Source organism: Geotrypetes seraphini, chromosome 1 (genome assembly GCF_902459505.1).
Source record: "Geotrypetes seraphini chromosome 1, aGeoSer1.1, whole genome shotgun sequence".
NCBI classification, from domain to species: domain Eukaryota; kingdom Metazoa; phylum Chordata; class Amphibia; order Gymnophiona; family Dermophiidae; genus Geotrypetes; species Geotrypetes seraphini.
Window position 1 is genome coordinate 403828837 of NC_047084.1, and position 12864 is coordinate 403841700.

The 12864-nt window shown below is 46.7% G+C and overlaps 1 protein-coding gene across 1 annotated transcript in view; it reads left to right on the forward strand.

Annotated features, from left to right (window-relative positions):
* LOC117347325 (dynein heavy chain 6, axonemal-like) overlaps positions 1-12864 on the forward strand; it is a 2502256-nt gene that overhangs the window by 2401497 nt on the left and 87895 nt on the right. Inside the window, 1 exon segment of the mRNA XM_033918113.1 lies at positions 11837-12022. Within this exon segment, the coding sequence (XP_033774004.1) occupies positions 11837-12022 (186 nt within the window).

Consider the following 12864-nt stretch of genomic DNA (forward strand, 5'->3'; position numbering starts at 1 on the left):
CCGCAGACAATCACACGCATCAGAATGGTTTCCGTCTTCTCGGGCTACCAGAGAGACGGGAGGCCTGCGATCTCGTGGATTTTCTGGCGGCTCTTCTCCCCCAGCTGCTAAAGATGAACGACGACTTCAAAATTGACTTTGATAATGCATTTCGCCTGCCTCAACCGAACACAATTCATAAGAAGTACCCCAGGCCTTTTCTGGTATCCCTTTTGAAACACCACCAAGTGCTCAAAATCATGCAGCATGCAAAACTGCATGCTCCACTCACTTTTGAAGGGAATAAGATCCTCATCCTGCCTGATCTAGCGAAGGAAACTGCCAAACGACGGAAGCTGCTTCTATCCTACCGCCCTCAGCTCAAGAATATCGGGGCCAAGTTTGGAATGTTCTACCCTGCTCATCTCCGGGTAACTCACAACAACGTGACTAAGGACTTCCAAACTCCTTCTGATCTGGCTGATTTCATTGAATCAGTGTGCCCAACATTGATTGATAAAACCTGATAGTCTTATGTATACCAGCTTAACATTATTATGCCATATCTTAGATGCTCTGTAACTCTTACTAGCATTGCCTGGAGGATTACTGTTATGTCTTCTTTCCCTTCAGCTCACTGACCCACAGTATGCTAGGATCACTTGCTAAGGTTATGTTTGCAGCTGCAGTGTTTCTTAAGTCAGCTAATGCAGGTTCATTTTCTCTGTTGTATACCAATCTGGTGATGTTCACTTATATTACTGCACGAACATGTTTTTTCATTATCCTGTTGATGCTTCTCTATATACCATTTGTATGTCTTTAACCTGTTTCTCCTTGAACGTAAAGGGCTTCAATAACCCAGTAAAACGCCTCAAAATAATTCGCTATACTGAACAGCACCAGCCTGACATTATCCTATATCAAGAGACTCATCTATCTGCCTTGGAAGCCTCAAAGATAACACCTTCGTGGGCCCATGCGCCACTATTTTCTCCTTCTTTGGGTAGGAAGAATGGAGTTATTACTCTGGTCAGGATGCGTCAAGATATTCAAATCGTTTCCTCGGCACATGACATGGAGGGCCGCAGGCTGAAAGTTAACTTGCTTATTGGCAATACCCACCTCTCCATCTATAACATCTATGCTCCGAATCAAGACTGCCCTGAATTTTTTTGGAAAACTCGCTTCTGACATTGGCTCCAACATTGATCAGCCTTACTTGTTGAGTGGTGATTTCAATCTTATATTGTGCCCAGAAAAAGATAGGAAATCTACTGTGCCATATAAAAAATCCAAGGCCTGGCACTGCCTGCAGGACTTACTTTTCCAGCTGAAATTGTTAGATCCATGGCGGCTGCTGCACAAAGATGACTCTTCATTTACCTTTTTCTCCCCGCCCCATGCTTCCTACTCCCATATTGATTTCTTCTTAATAAGTTACTCTCTGGTAGAGAAACTAGGATCTTCAGACATTTTAACATTATCAGTATCGGACCACTCAGCCATTACAGTATCTTTTAATGGCCTTCTCTCGACCAAACTGCAGAAGCTGTGGAGGTTTAACTCTTCTTTGTTATCAGACCTGTTATTTGTGGAACATGTACCGTATTTTCACGTAGAAAACCCGCACACAGGTATAGCGCGTGGAAACAGAAATATATGTAAAAAAATTTTTGTATACTGCGCACACCCATATACTGCGCATGCTGCCCCAACTCTCCCGTCGCCGCCCGACTCTCCTTTTGCCCGCCCCAACTCTCCTCTGGCCACCCCGACTCTCCTTTCGCCCGCCCCGACTCTCCTCTCCCCCTTGAAGTCCTGTCCCCACCCTGAAAGCCTGATGCCCCCCCCGACGTCCGATTCACCCCCCCCCCGCAGGACCACTCGCACCCCCACCCCGAAGGACCGCTCGCACGCACACGCACCCCCAGCCCGAAGGGCCGCTTGCACGCACTCCCACCCGCACCCCCACCCTGAAGGACCGCTCGCACCCCCACAGCCTCTCGACCCCCCCCCATCATTTAGACGCTCCTACTGGTGTCCTGCTGCTTCCTCTTGGCGGTCCCGGCCCTTCTGTGAGCCCTGCGCCTGCACTGCTTCCTCTTCCGGCGGTCCCACTCTTTCTCTGACATCAGAAAAAGGGCGGGACCGCCGGAAGAGGAAGCAGCGCAGGCGTAGGGCTCACAGAAGGGCCGGGACCGCCAAGAGGAAGCAGCAGGACACCAGTAGGAGCGTCTACATGATGGGGGGGGTCGGGAGGCTGTGGGGGTGCGAGCGGTCCTTCAGGGTAGGGGTGCGGGTACGGGTGGGAGTGCGTGCGAGCGGTCCTTCGGGGTGGGGGTGCGGGTGCGTGCAAGCGGTCCTTCGGGGTGGGGGTGCGAGCGGTCCTGTGAGGGGGTGAATCGGACGTCGGGGGGAACTATGTAAAAAAAAAATTTGTACAACGCGCTCACGCGTATAACGTGCAAGGTTATGCACGGTTTTTAAAATCGTGTATAACGCACGCATTATATGCGTGAAAATACGGTAAATCACCATATCCGTGAATTTTTTGATCTCAATCCTGTTTGCGACACATCGTGACAAATCACTTGGGATGCTTTTAAATCATATATAAGAGGTCAGATCAATGCTCATGCATCGAAAAAAAAGAAAGAAGATAAAAAACGTCTGCAGGAACTAGAGAGTCAGATATCCGTACTGGAAAATGTATACTTTGCAGACCTCACGAACCCAACTATTAATGAACAACTCGGCAAACTTCGTTATGACTATAATCTTAAACTCAGCAATGTAGCCTCAGCAGAGGTCTTCTTACAAGCAGCTAATTATTATGCCACTAATAATAAGGCTGGCCATCATCTCGCTAACTACCTGAAGATCAAATCGGAGAGGACTCAAATTCCTGCCCTTAGAACAGACACTGATGTTACTCTGACTGACAGCTCGGCCATCTGCAATCATTTTCAAGCATATTATAAGAAGCTTTATTCTACGAAATCTCCAGATCCAATTCAGATCCGCGAATATTTACATAATATCAGTGGTCCAAAATTGGACGTTAAGGACAATAACCTTCTCACTCAACCTATTCAGTTGACTCAGCTCACCGAAACCTTGCACTCCATGGCTAAATGCAAAACTCCGGGACTGGATGGCCTACCGGTAGAATTCTACCTCGCGTTTCAAACACTTCTCCTCCCGTTGCTACTGGACTACTTTAAGACCCTTATTAATCAAGGTTTTGCTAAGGGCTCGTTTACGGAGGCGGTGATCATTGTCATCCCAAAACCAGATAAGAATCCAATGTATGTACAAAATTATTGTCCTCTTTCTCTCATTAATACTGATGCTAAGCTGTTTGCGAAAATACTCGCTTCAAGATTACAACTGGTATTACCAAGATTAATTAGCATGGAACAAACGGGCTTTCTGCAAGGCAGGTTATCCAGCGACAACACTCGACTCTTCTCCTATGTGTTATCTTTAGCTCCCTCACATATGCCGAATGGAGTGACCATGTCGCTAGACGCCGAGAAGGCCTTTGATCGCGTGGAATGGCCTTTCCAGTTCCAGGTATTGTCATGGTTTGGCTTTCATGACGACTTTGTTCGTATGGTCAAAGTCTTATACTCTAATCCGTCCACTCGACTTCGCATAAATGATGTCTTCTCCGAGGCCTTCATACCATCTAGAGGCACTCGACAGGGTTGCCCCCTGTCTCCACTATTATTTAACCTGGCCTTGGAACCTTTACTCCTTGCCATTAGATCTGATTACTCCGTAACAGGTCTCTGCATTGACGACTTACATATTAAGATGACGGCATATATATACATCTCTAGACTCGTTACCTTCTGTTATCCAATCCATATCTATTTACTCATCAGTATCTGGATATAAGCTGAACAATTCTAAAACAGAGGTCATGTCTCTGACTGGTTCACCTTGTGGAGACATTATCAAAGCCTTGAACCTGAAATACGCTCCAGAAAAACTAAAATACTTAGGAATATATTTTGGAGTATCTCTTGAGGAAACTTTGTCTTTCAACTCATCACTCATCCTACAAATAATTAGTACCACTACTTCCCGTTGGTCACCCCTGAAATTATCCTGGCGGGGTCGTCTGGACTCACTGAAGATATATTATCTATGATCCCTGTGCTGTTCTCTCCAGCGGACTATAAGAAATTTGAATCACTCATGGCCCAGTATCTCTGGAATAAGAAAATCCCGCGCATTGCTTTAAAAAAGCTGAAATGTTCGAAAGAAAACGGAGGGGTAAACTTTCCCGATTTATATAGCTACCATCTGGCCTTTCTTTGTAGACAAGGCTCCCAATGGCTGGTAAAGCCTCTGGAAGAACATCTCCCCATCTGGTTGAAGTTGGAACGTAAACTGTTTGAACATAAGAACATAAGAACATAAGAACTGCCATCACCGGATCAGACCCATGGTCCATCGAGTCCGGCGATCCGCACACGCGGAGGCCCAGTCAGGTATACACCTGATGTAGTTTTACCACCCATATCCCTCTATGCCTCTCATAAGGAGATGTGCATCTAATTTGCCTTTGAATCCTAGCATAGTGGATTCCTTAATAACCTCCTGTGGAAGAGCATTCCAGGCGTTCACCACTCGCTGCGTAAAGCAGAACCTCCTGACATTTGTCCTGGACTTGTCCCCCCTTAGCTTTAAACCATGTCCTCTTGTCCGTGTCACGTTGGACAGTGTAAATAATTTGTTTTTCTGCTCTATTTTATCGATGTCTTTCAGTATTTTGAACGTCTCTATCATGTCCCCTCGCAGCCTCCTCTTCTCAAGGGAGAACAGTCCTAGTTTCTTGAGTCGTTCCTCATATTCCAAGTTCTCCATACCTCTTATTAGCTTCGTTGCTCGTCTCTGCACCCTCTCCAGCAGTTTTATATCCCTCTTTAGTTTGGGAGACCAATGTTGGACACAGTATTCCAAGTGTGGTCTGACCATTGCTCTATAAAGCGGCATTATGACTTTCTCCGATCTGCTCGTGATTCCTTTCTTTATCATTCCTAACATTCTGTTCGCTTTCTTTGCCGCTGCCGCACATTGTGCCGACGGCTTCAGGGTCCTATTTATCAGTACACCCAGGTCCCTTTCTTGTTCGCTCTTACCCAGAGTTGCTCCTGACATTCTATACTCGTGTTCCTTATTCTTACTGCCTAAATGCATTACTTTGCATTTCTCCACGTTGAACTTCATCTGCCATTTCTCTGCCCATTTCTCTAACTGATACAAGTCGCTCTGGAGTTCTTCTCTATCTTTCTGCGTTCTGATTGTCCGGCATAGCTTTGTGTCGTCTGCAAACTTAATGATCTCACTGGATATTCCGTCTTCAAGGTCATTGATATAAATGTTAAATAGGATCGGCCCAAGTACCGAGCCCTGGGGCACACCACTAGTCACTTTCTCCCAGTCTGAGAACTTCCCATTTATGCCCACTCTCTGCTTCCTGTTTTCCAGCCATTTGCCTATCCACCTGTGTATATCTCCCTCTATTCCATGGCATTGTAGTTTCCTGAGAAGTCTTTCATGCGGAACTTTGTCGAATGCCTTCTGGAAGTCCAAATATATTATGTCCACCGGCATTCCACTATCAATTTGCTTGTTCACGGTCTCAAAAAATTGAAGCAAATTCGTTAAACATGATTTCCCTTTCCTGAACCCATGTTGACTGGGTTTCAGCAATTCGTGTATATCTAAGTGCCGGACTATGCTATCCTTGATCAGTGCTTCAACCATCTTTCCAGGGACAGACGTAAGGCTCACAGGTCTGTAGTTGCCCGGTTCTCCTCTTGATCCCTTTTTGAAAATTGGCGTGACGTTCGCTATCTTCCAGTCATCTGGTATCTGTCCAGTTCTGATTGTCAGATTGGCGAGTTTTTGCAATAACTCTCCGATTTCAACCTTCAATTCCTTTAAGACTCTCGGGTGAATTCCATCCGGTCCAGGGGATTTGTCACTTTTAAGTTTGTCGATCTGGTAGTATATCTGGTCCAAATCTACTTCAACTGTGGTGAGGATGTCTTCTATTACTCCAGTAAACACTTTCACAGTTTCTGGTATTTTTGCGGTATCCTCCTCCGTAAAGACGGACGCAAAGAAGGAATTTAGTTTGTCCGCAATTTGTTTATCTTCCTTAATGTACCCTTTTCTTCCCTGATCGTCCAGGGGTCCCACCGCCTCTTTTGCGGGTTTTTTTCCTTTCACATATCTAAAGAAGGGCTTGAAGTTTTTGGCCTCTTGCGCTATTTTTTCTTCATAGTCCTTTTTGGCATCCCTCACCGCCCTGTGACATTTCTTCTGATCATCTTTATGTTTGTTCCATGCTTCGGTTGTTTTCATGTGTTTCCATTTTTTGAAAGAGTCCTTCTTTTCTTGTATGGTTTCCCTCACCTGTCTGGTAAGCCATGCTGGTTCTCCCTTACCCTTTGTTCTCCTTTCTTTGGAGATCCTCGGAATGTATAGGTTTTGTGCTTCTGTGATAGTTGTTTTCAGTAGGGACCATGCCTGCTCTACTGTTTCAAGTTTATCCACCTTTTTTTTGAGTCGTTGTTTCACCATGGCTCTCATGCAATCGTATTTGCCCTTTTTAAAGTTAAAGGTTTTGGTTAAGGTTTTGGCACTTTTTCTATTCCCGATGTCAAGCTTAAAGATGATCACATTGTGATCGCTCGTCCCCAGCGGTGCCGTAACTTCTACTTCTTTTGTCGGTCCCGTGAGGCCATTTAGCACCAAGTCCAGGGTGGCGTTGCCTCTTGTCGGCTCTTTTACCATTTGTTCCAGGAAGCAATCCCCTAGCGCCTCCAGGAACTTGACCTCATTGCCGCAGTTGGAGGTTCCTAGTTTCCAGTCTATCCTCGGGAAATTGAAGTCTCCCAATATTATTACATTGCCCGTCTTGCATTCTCGTTTGATTTCCTCTATCATTTCAGAGTCAGTTTCATCCGCCTGTCCCGGGGGACGATAGAAAAGGCCAATTTTCGTGTCTGCACTGTTTTGGCCAGGAATCTTGACCCAGAGGGACTCTAGCTTCTCTTTCGTTTCCGTCGTAGCCACTTCAACAGATTCTACTCCTTCCTGAACATATAGGGCAATACCTCCACCTTTCTGCCCTACTCGATCTCTTCTATATAGTTTGTATCCCTGAAGTACTGTGTCCCATTTGTTTTCTTCATTCCACCATGTTTCTGTTATGCCAATGATTTCCAACTTATCATTTCTTGCTATTGTCTCTAGTTCCCCCATTTTGTTTCCTAGACTTCTAGCATTGGTATACATACATTTGAGTTCTCTTCGAGTTACTTTTTTGGACTTTCTGCTCTTTGCTGTCCCTACTGTTTCTTTCACGGTCTCCTTAACCGCTCCAGTGTTGTCTCCCTTATTTGCTGTGCGGTCATCCCCTCCTGTGTCTGAGTTGTCCCTTCCTGCCTTGTCTTCCTTATTTGCTGTGAGTTCGTCCTCTCCTGTGTATGAGTAGTAGCCCATTGATCCTTCATCGGGGCATCCTGTTGTCCGTACCATCGACTGGTGGTCGACTGTCGGCTTTCCCCTATTTATTAGTTTAAAGCCTTCTCGATGGCCCTCTTCAAGTTGCTCGCCAATACTCTTGCTCCTTCCTTGTTGAGGTGTAGTCCGTCCTTTCTGTAGTACTTGCTTTTTCCCCAGAACGCCGTCCAGTTGCGCACGAAGTCAAAGCCTTCTTCTTCGCACCATCGTCTCATCCAGGCGTTAATAGCTTGCAATTCCCCTTGTCTCTTTCCATCCGCTCTTGGTACTGGGAGGATCTCGGAGAAGGCCACCCTCACCTCCCTGATCTTCAGCAATCTTCCAAGTGAGCGGAGCTGGCCCTTCATCTCTTCCCTGTCATACTTCCGTCCGCTCACATCATTTGTTCCCACGTGGATGAGCACAGCAGTATCCTCTCCCCCTGCGCTGTCTATGATTCTGGAGATCCTGTTGGCCACATCCTTGACTCTTGCTCCAGGCAGACAGGTGACGATTCTGTCCTCTCTTCCTCCTGCGGTGTGGCTGTCCACGTGACGTATAATGGAGTCACCTACGATGATCCCCATCTTCTTAATTCGAGGGTTCCTTGGGGGTCGTAAGTCCACGTCTACGGTATAGGGCCAATCTTCTTCTTCCGGAGCTACTCTTGAATTTGTTTTCGTTTTCGTCTCTTCAGATGGGGGGACCTCTCCCTGTGTTTTCTCTCTTCCTTCTTGTGTGTGGATGTCTCCTACCTCATCTTCGGTTTTTTCTGGATTTGCATGTGTGTCTTCTCTCCTCTCTTCCAGTCCGTCTTTCTGGGTATCCAGGGTACAGCTTTCCAGACCTGGGATTTCTACGTGTTGCTGATGGGCTTCCTCGATGAATCTTTCCAGTTCCACGATCCCTTCGCCGGTGTCGGGCTCCCCTAGCAACTTCTCCTGTATGCAGTTTTCCTCCTTCCTGGCAAGGAGTTCTTCGAGTTCCATCACAGTTCCCTCCAGCAGCCGAACTTGCAGTTTCAGGCTGTCCAGCTCCTCACATCGGCTGCAAATGTATGCCCTAGTCCCCGAGGGGAGGTAGTCATACATACTGCAGCCGGTGCAGAATACTGGAAAGCTCATCTTCTGGCTTCCGTGGGCGCTCATGTCTTGCTCTCCTTCTCAGTTGTGTGTGTCCTGCCCTCTTGATAGCAGTCCTCTTATTGATCGCTGGTCTTGGTTGTGTTGGTGCTGTTGAGCTGTTTGAGAGTGCTTGTCTCTCGGTGTGTTGTGTGACTAGATAATAATAAACAACAAACAAAAGATCAGTAGAACAATAACTGGATGTTACTTACGCATTGGGGCTCCCTGTTAGTCGGCCTTGCTTCCTGGCTCCTTCTGCAGGCTCCTTTGCAAAGGCGCTCTTGCTAAGGCGAGCGCCTTTGCCGCACGCCTTCGCCTGGCGCCGAACGGCTAGGCGCCGTTGGCTCCTCCCCTTTCAAGGGGGAGTCCGGCGCTGGCTCTGACGCGTTGGGGGGGGCGGAGCGAACTCTCGCCGCTTCCCCGAGCCCTGTCTCCTCTTCCCTCCGCTTGTTTTTCTGGTGCTCGGCACCAAACGCTGCCCCTCTCTTACCTGAAGCAAATCTTCAGGTTCGCTGCTCTTTCCGCTCTCAAAGCACCGCGTGTGCCGCGTTGGCTCCTCCCCTTTCAAGGGGGAGTCCGGCGCTGGCTCTGACGCGTTGGGGGGGGCGGAGCGAACTCTCGCCGCTTCCCCGAGCCCTGTCTCCTCTTCCCTCCGCTTGTTTTTCTGGTGCTCGGCACCAAACGCTGCCCCTCTCTTACCTGAAGCAAATCTTCAGGTTCGCTGCTCTTTCCTCTCTCAAAGCACCGCGTGTGCCGCGTTGGCTCCTCCCCTTTCAAGGGGGAGTCCGGCGCTGGCTCTGACGCGTTGGGGGGGGCGGAGCGAACTCTCGCCGCTTCCCCGAGCCCTGTCTCCTCTTCCCTCCGCTTGTTTTTCTGGTGCTCGGCACCAAACGCTGCCCCTCTCTTACCTGAAGCAAATCTTCAGGTTCGCTGCTCTTTCCTCTCTCAAAGCACCGCGTGTGCCGCGTTGGCTCCTCCCCTTTCAAGGGGGAGTCCGGCGCTGGCTCTGACGCGTTGGGGGGGGCGGAGCGAACTCTCGCCGCTTCCCCGAGCCCTGTCTCCTCTTCCCTCCGCTTGTTTTTCTGGTGCTCGGCACCAAACGCTGCCCCTCTCTTACCTGAAGCAAATCTTCAGGTTCGCTGCTCTTTCCTCTCTCAAAGCACCGCGTGTGCCGCGTTGGCTCCTCCCCTTTCAAGGGGGAGACCGGCGCTGGCTCTGACGCGTTGGGGGGGGCGGGGCGAACTCTCGCCGCTTCCCCGAGCCCTGTCTCCTCTTCCCTCCGCTTGTTTTTCTGGTGCTCGGCACCAAACGCTGCCCCTCTCTTACCTGAAGCAAATCTTCAGGTTCGCTGCTCTTTCCTCTCTCAAAGCACCGCGTGTGCCGCGTTGGCTCCTCCCCTTTCAAGGGGGAGTCCGGCGCTGGCTCTGACGCGTTGGGGGGGGCGGAGCGAACTCTCGCCGCTTCCCCGAGCCCTGTCTCCTCTTCCCTCCGCTTGTTTTTCTGGTGCTCGGCACCAAACGCTGCCCCTCTCTTACCTGAAGCAAATCTTTGGTGTGCATCATTTAAAATATGTATCTTTTATGCGACATGACTCTGGTAAGAAACTGAACCCTATAATCTTTGCAACAAAGACTGCCATTCAAATCCTGGATGATCATGCTCCTCTTTCCTGGCATAATACCATGAGCTCTCCTATATGGCGCAATCCACATTTGAAGATTCAAGGTCAATATTTAGAATTGCAATCCTGGCGTCGTCTTGGATTATGGTCCATTCAGCAATTAAGAACCGATGATCGCTTCATTGCCTATGAAAAGCTGGCAGAAGTTTATGGATTGACTCTTTCTCAATACTATAAGTGGCTGCAATTGACGCACTGCATAACTGCTCATTTGAAACAGACTACTCTTTCTTCAGATCAGCCCACCATACTTCAATGGGTGAATATGATTCAATCACAACCAGGTCAAGCATCTCGTTGGTATAAACTGTTGCACACAAAGAAATTTCCCCCTCCCTTAGCCCTCTATGATGTTTGGGCCCATGACATGCCTTCCGTAGATTCAATATCTGATTGGGAAACCATTTGGCTGACGTACCTCAAAGCGCTGAAATCCTCGGCGATGCTGCAGTTGGTGCTTTTTCTTTTTCATAGAGTGTACTGGACTCCATGTAAACTACACAAAATGAACTCTTCACTATCAGATAAGTGTTGGCCCTGTATGCAGAGCGTTGGTACTTATAGCCATATGCTTTTTCAGTGTCCCTTTTTACAGCATTTTTGGAGAGAGGTTTGGGTTACTGTGTGTAAGATCCTTCCTATCAATGAGGCTATCTCATATCAGAAAATCATATATGGAGCATGTGCGGTTAAAGCGCAGTTAGATAAATTTGAGGCCAGACTGTTATCATGTTTACTGCTTATTGCCTTTAAATCTATCCTGTCATGCTGGAAAGATTTCTCTACTCTTACTCATGCCCACTGGTGGAATTCAGTATGCTTATACTCTAAATATGAGAAAGTGGCAGCAGAAAAAACTAACTCACTGCCAACTTTCCTTAAAGTGTGGACTCCTGTTATAGAATATTGTTTATCTTAACTTGTATACATTAATAGAAGCTTCTTTACGCCTTCATGTAATTTATACTATATAATCTTTCCAAATGCTATATAGCTTATTTTATATGACATCTCTGAATGTGGATATCGCCTTGATTTACACACCTGCTATCCCTGTTCATCTTCTGTAGAAGATACACTGCAAGTTTATGACTATAGTTTAAGGATTATAACTTGCGTTGCTATATTATGTTACTTATTGTTTTACTATGTTTTGTTGAAAACATTAATAAAAAGATTGAACTTAAAATTCAGTGTCATGTATTGCAGAAAAGCACAAACTGGAAAAATAGAAAAATTTGTCAATGGTCCATGAGAATTAACCAAAGAAAATGGCATGTGATTTTCTTTCTATAATGATATCACATTTATCTTTCTGATTTTCTCTGAAATTCCAAAGAAAGATTACATGGAATTAGTATTGAAAAAATGTATATGTTAATTTTTATTTCTAGAGCAGCATACTTAGAGTGCCTGATTTTTTTTTTTTTAAATTGCATATTGCCCTGTACTTCTCCAAGATAGAGCGATAATCAAATATCAATAAACATAAGCATCATCAATCTTTCCTTTCTTAATGCAGAACTCATTAAAAACTCTTATCAAAGCTATTGCGGGATTTGTGGTGATGTCTGAAGAGATGGAGAGAATATACCAAAGTTTTCTTAACAACCAAGTTCCAGAGCTTTGGGCCAATGCAGCATACCCTTCACTGAAACCTTTAGGATCATGGGTAAAAGATCTTACATTGAGGACAACATTTGTAGAAGTAAGTAACTTAAGGGTTCTATAGGATTCCCTCAGAGTCAAAAAGAGTTTGTAGTTATTTCATCAGAAATAACTTATTAAGGGGTTCTTTTATAAAGTACATTAAGCAGTTTGCACTGTTTCTGCACTGGCATAACAGAACGTGCTAATTCATGTATTATACAGTGCCAAGGAAGGGGGTAGGTAATGGGTAAAGAATGGGCATGGACCAGGGGTGGGCAACTCCAGTCCTCGAGGGCTGGTATCCAGTCGGGTTTTCAGGATTTCCCTAATGAATATGCATGAGATCTATTTGCATGCACTGCTTTCAATGCATATTCATTGGGGAAATCCTGAAAACCCAACTGGATTCCAGCCCTCGAGGACCGGAGTTGCCCACCCCTGGCATGGATTGTACATTGCAGTTAGCATGAGTGCACTTTACTCCTGGCAGAATTCTGCAAGTGCTGAATTTGTGCAGAATTCTTCACCCCCTCAGGACGCATAGAATTCTGTACATGCTGTGCAGAATTTAATGCAGATACAGGCAGTAGAGACCAGCTGCACATTGGGTCATTTCCTCCTTCTGTGCTGGCCTAGATTCAACTATTTATGCGAACCATATCTGGCACTTGCAGAATTTCATCAGAGGGAGGAAGGGATCCTGGGAGGGATCCCGGGTGCATTTCTCCAACTCCCTTTATTGCTACATCCAACATTTTTCCCTCTCTTATCTCCTGAACTGTGTGCAACATCTTTTGCCCCTGCCCACCAGCCCTTTGCCTAACATTTCTCCTTCTATCCCCCTCTCCAGCACCATGCCACATCTTTTCCTCCATTCCCTCCGCCACCATGTCTAACATT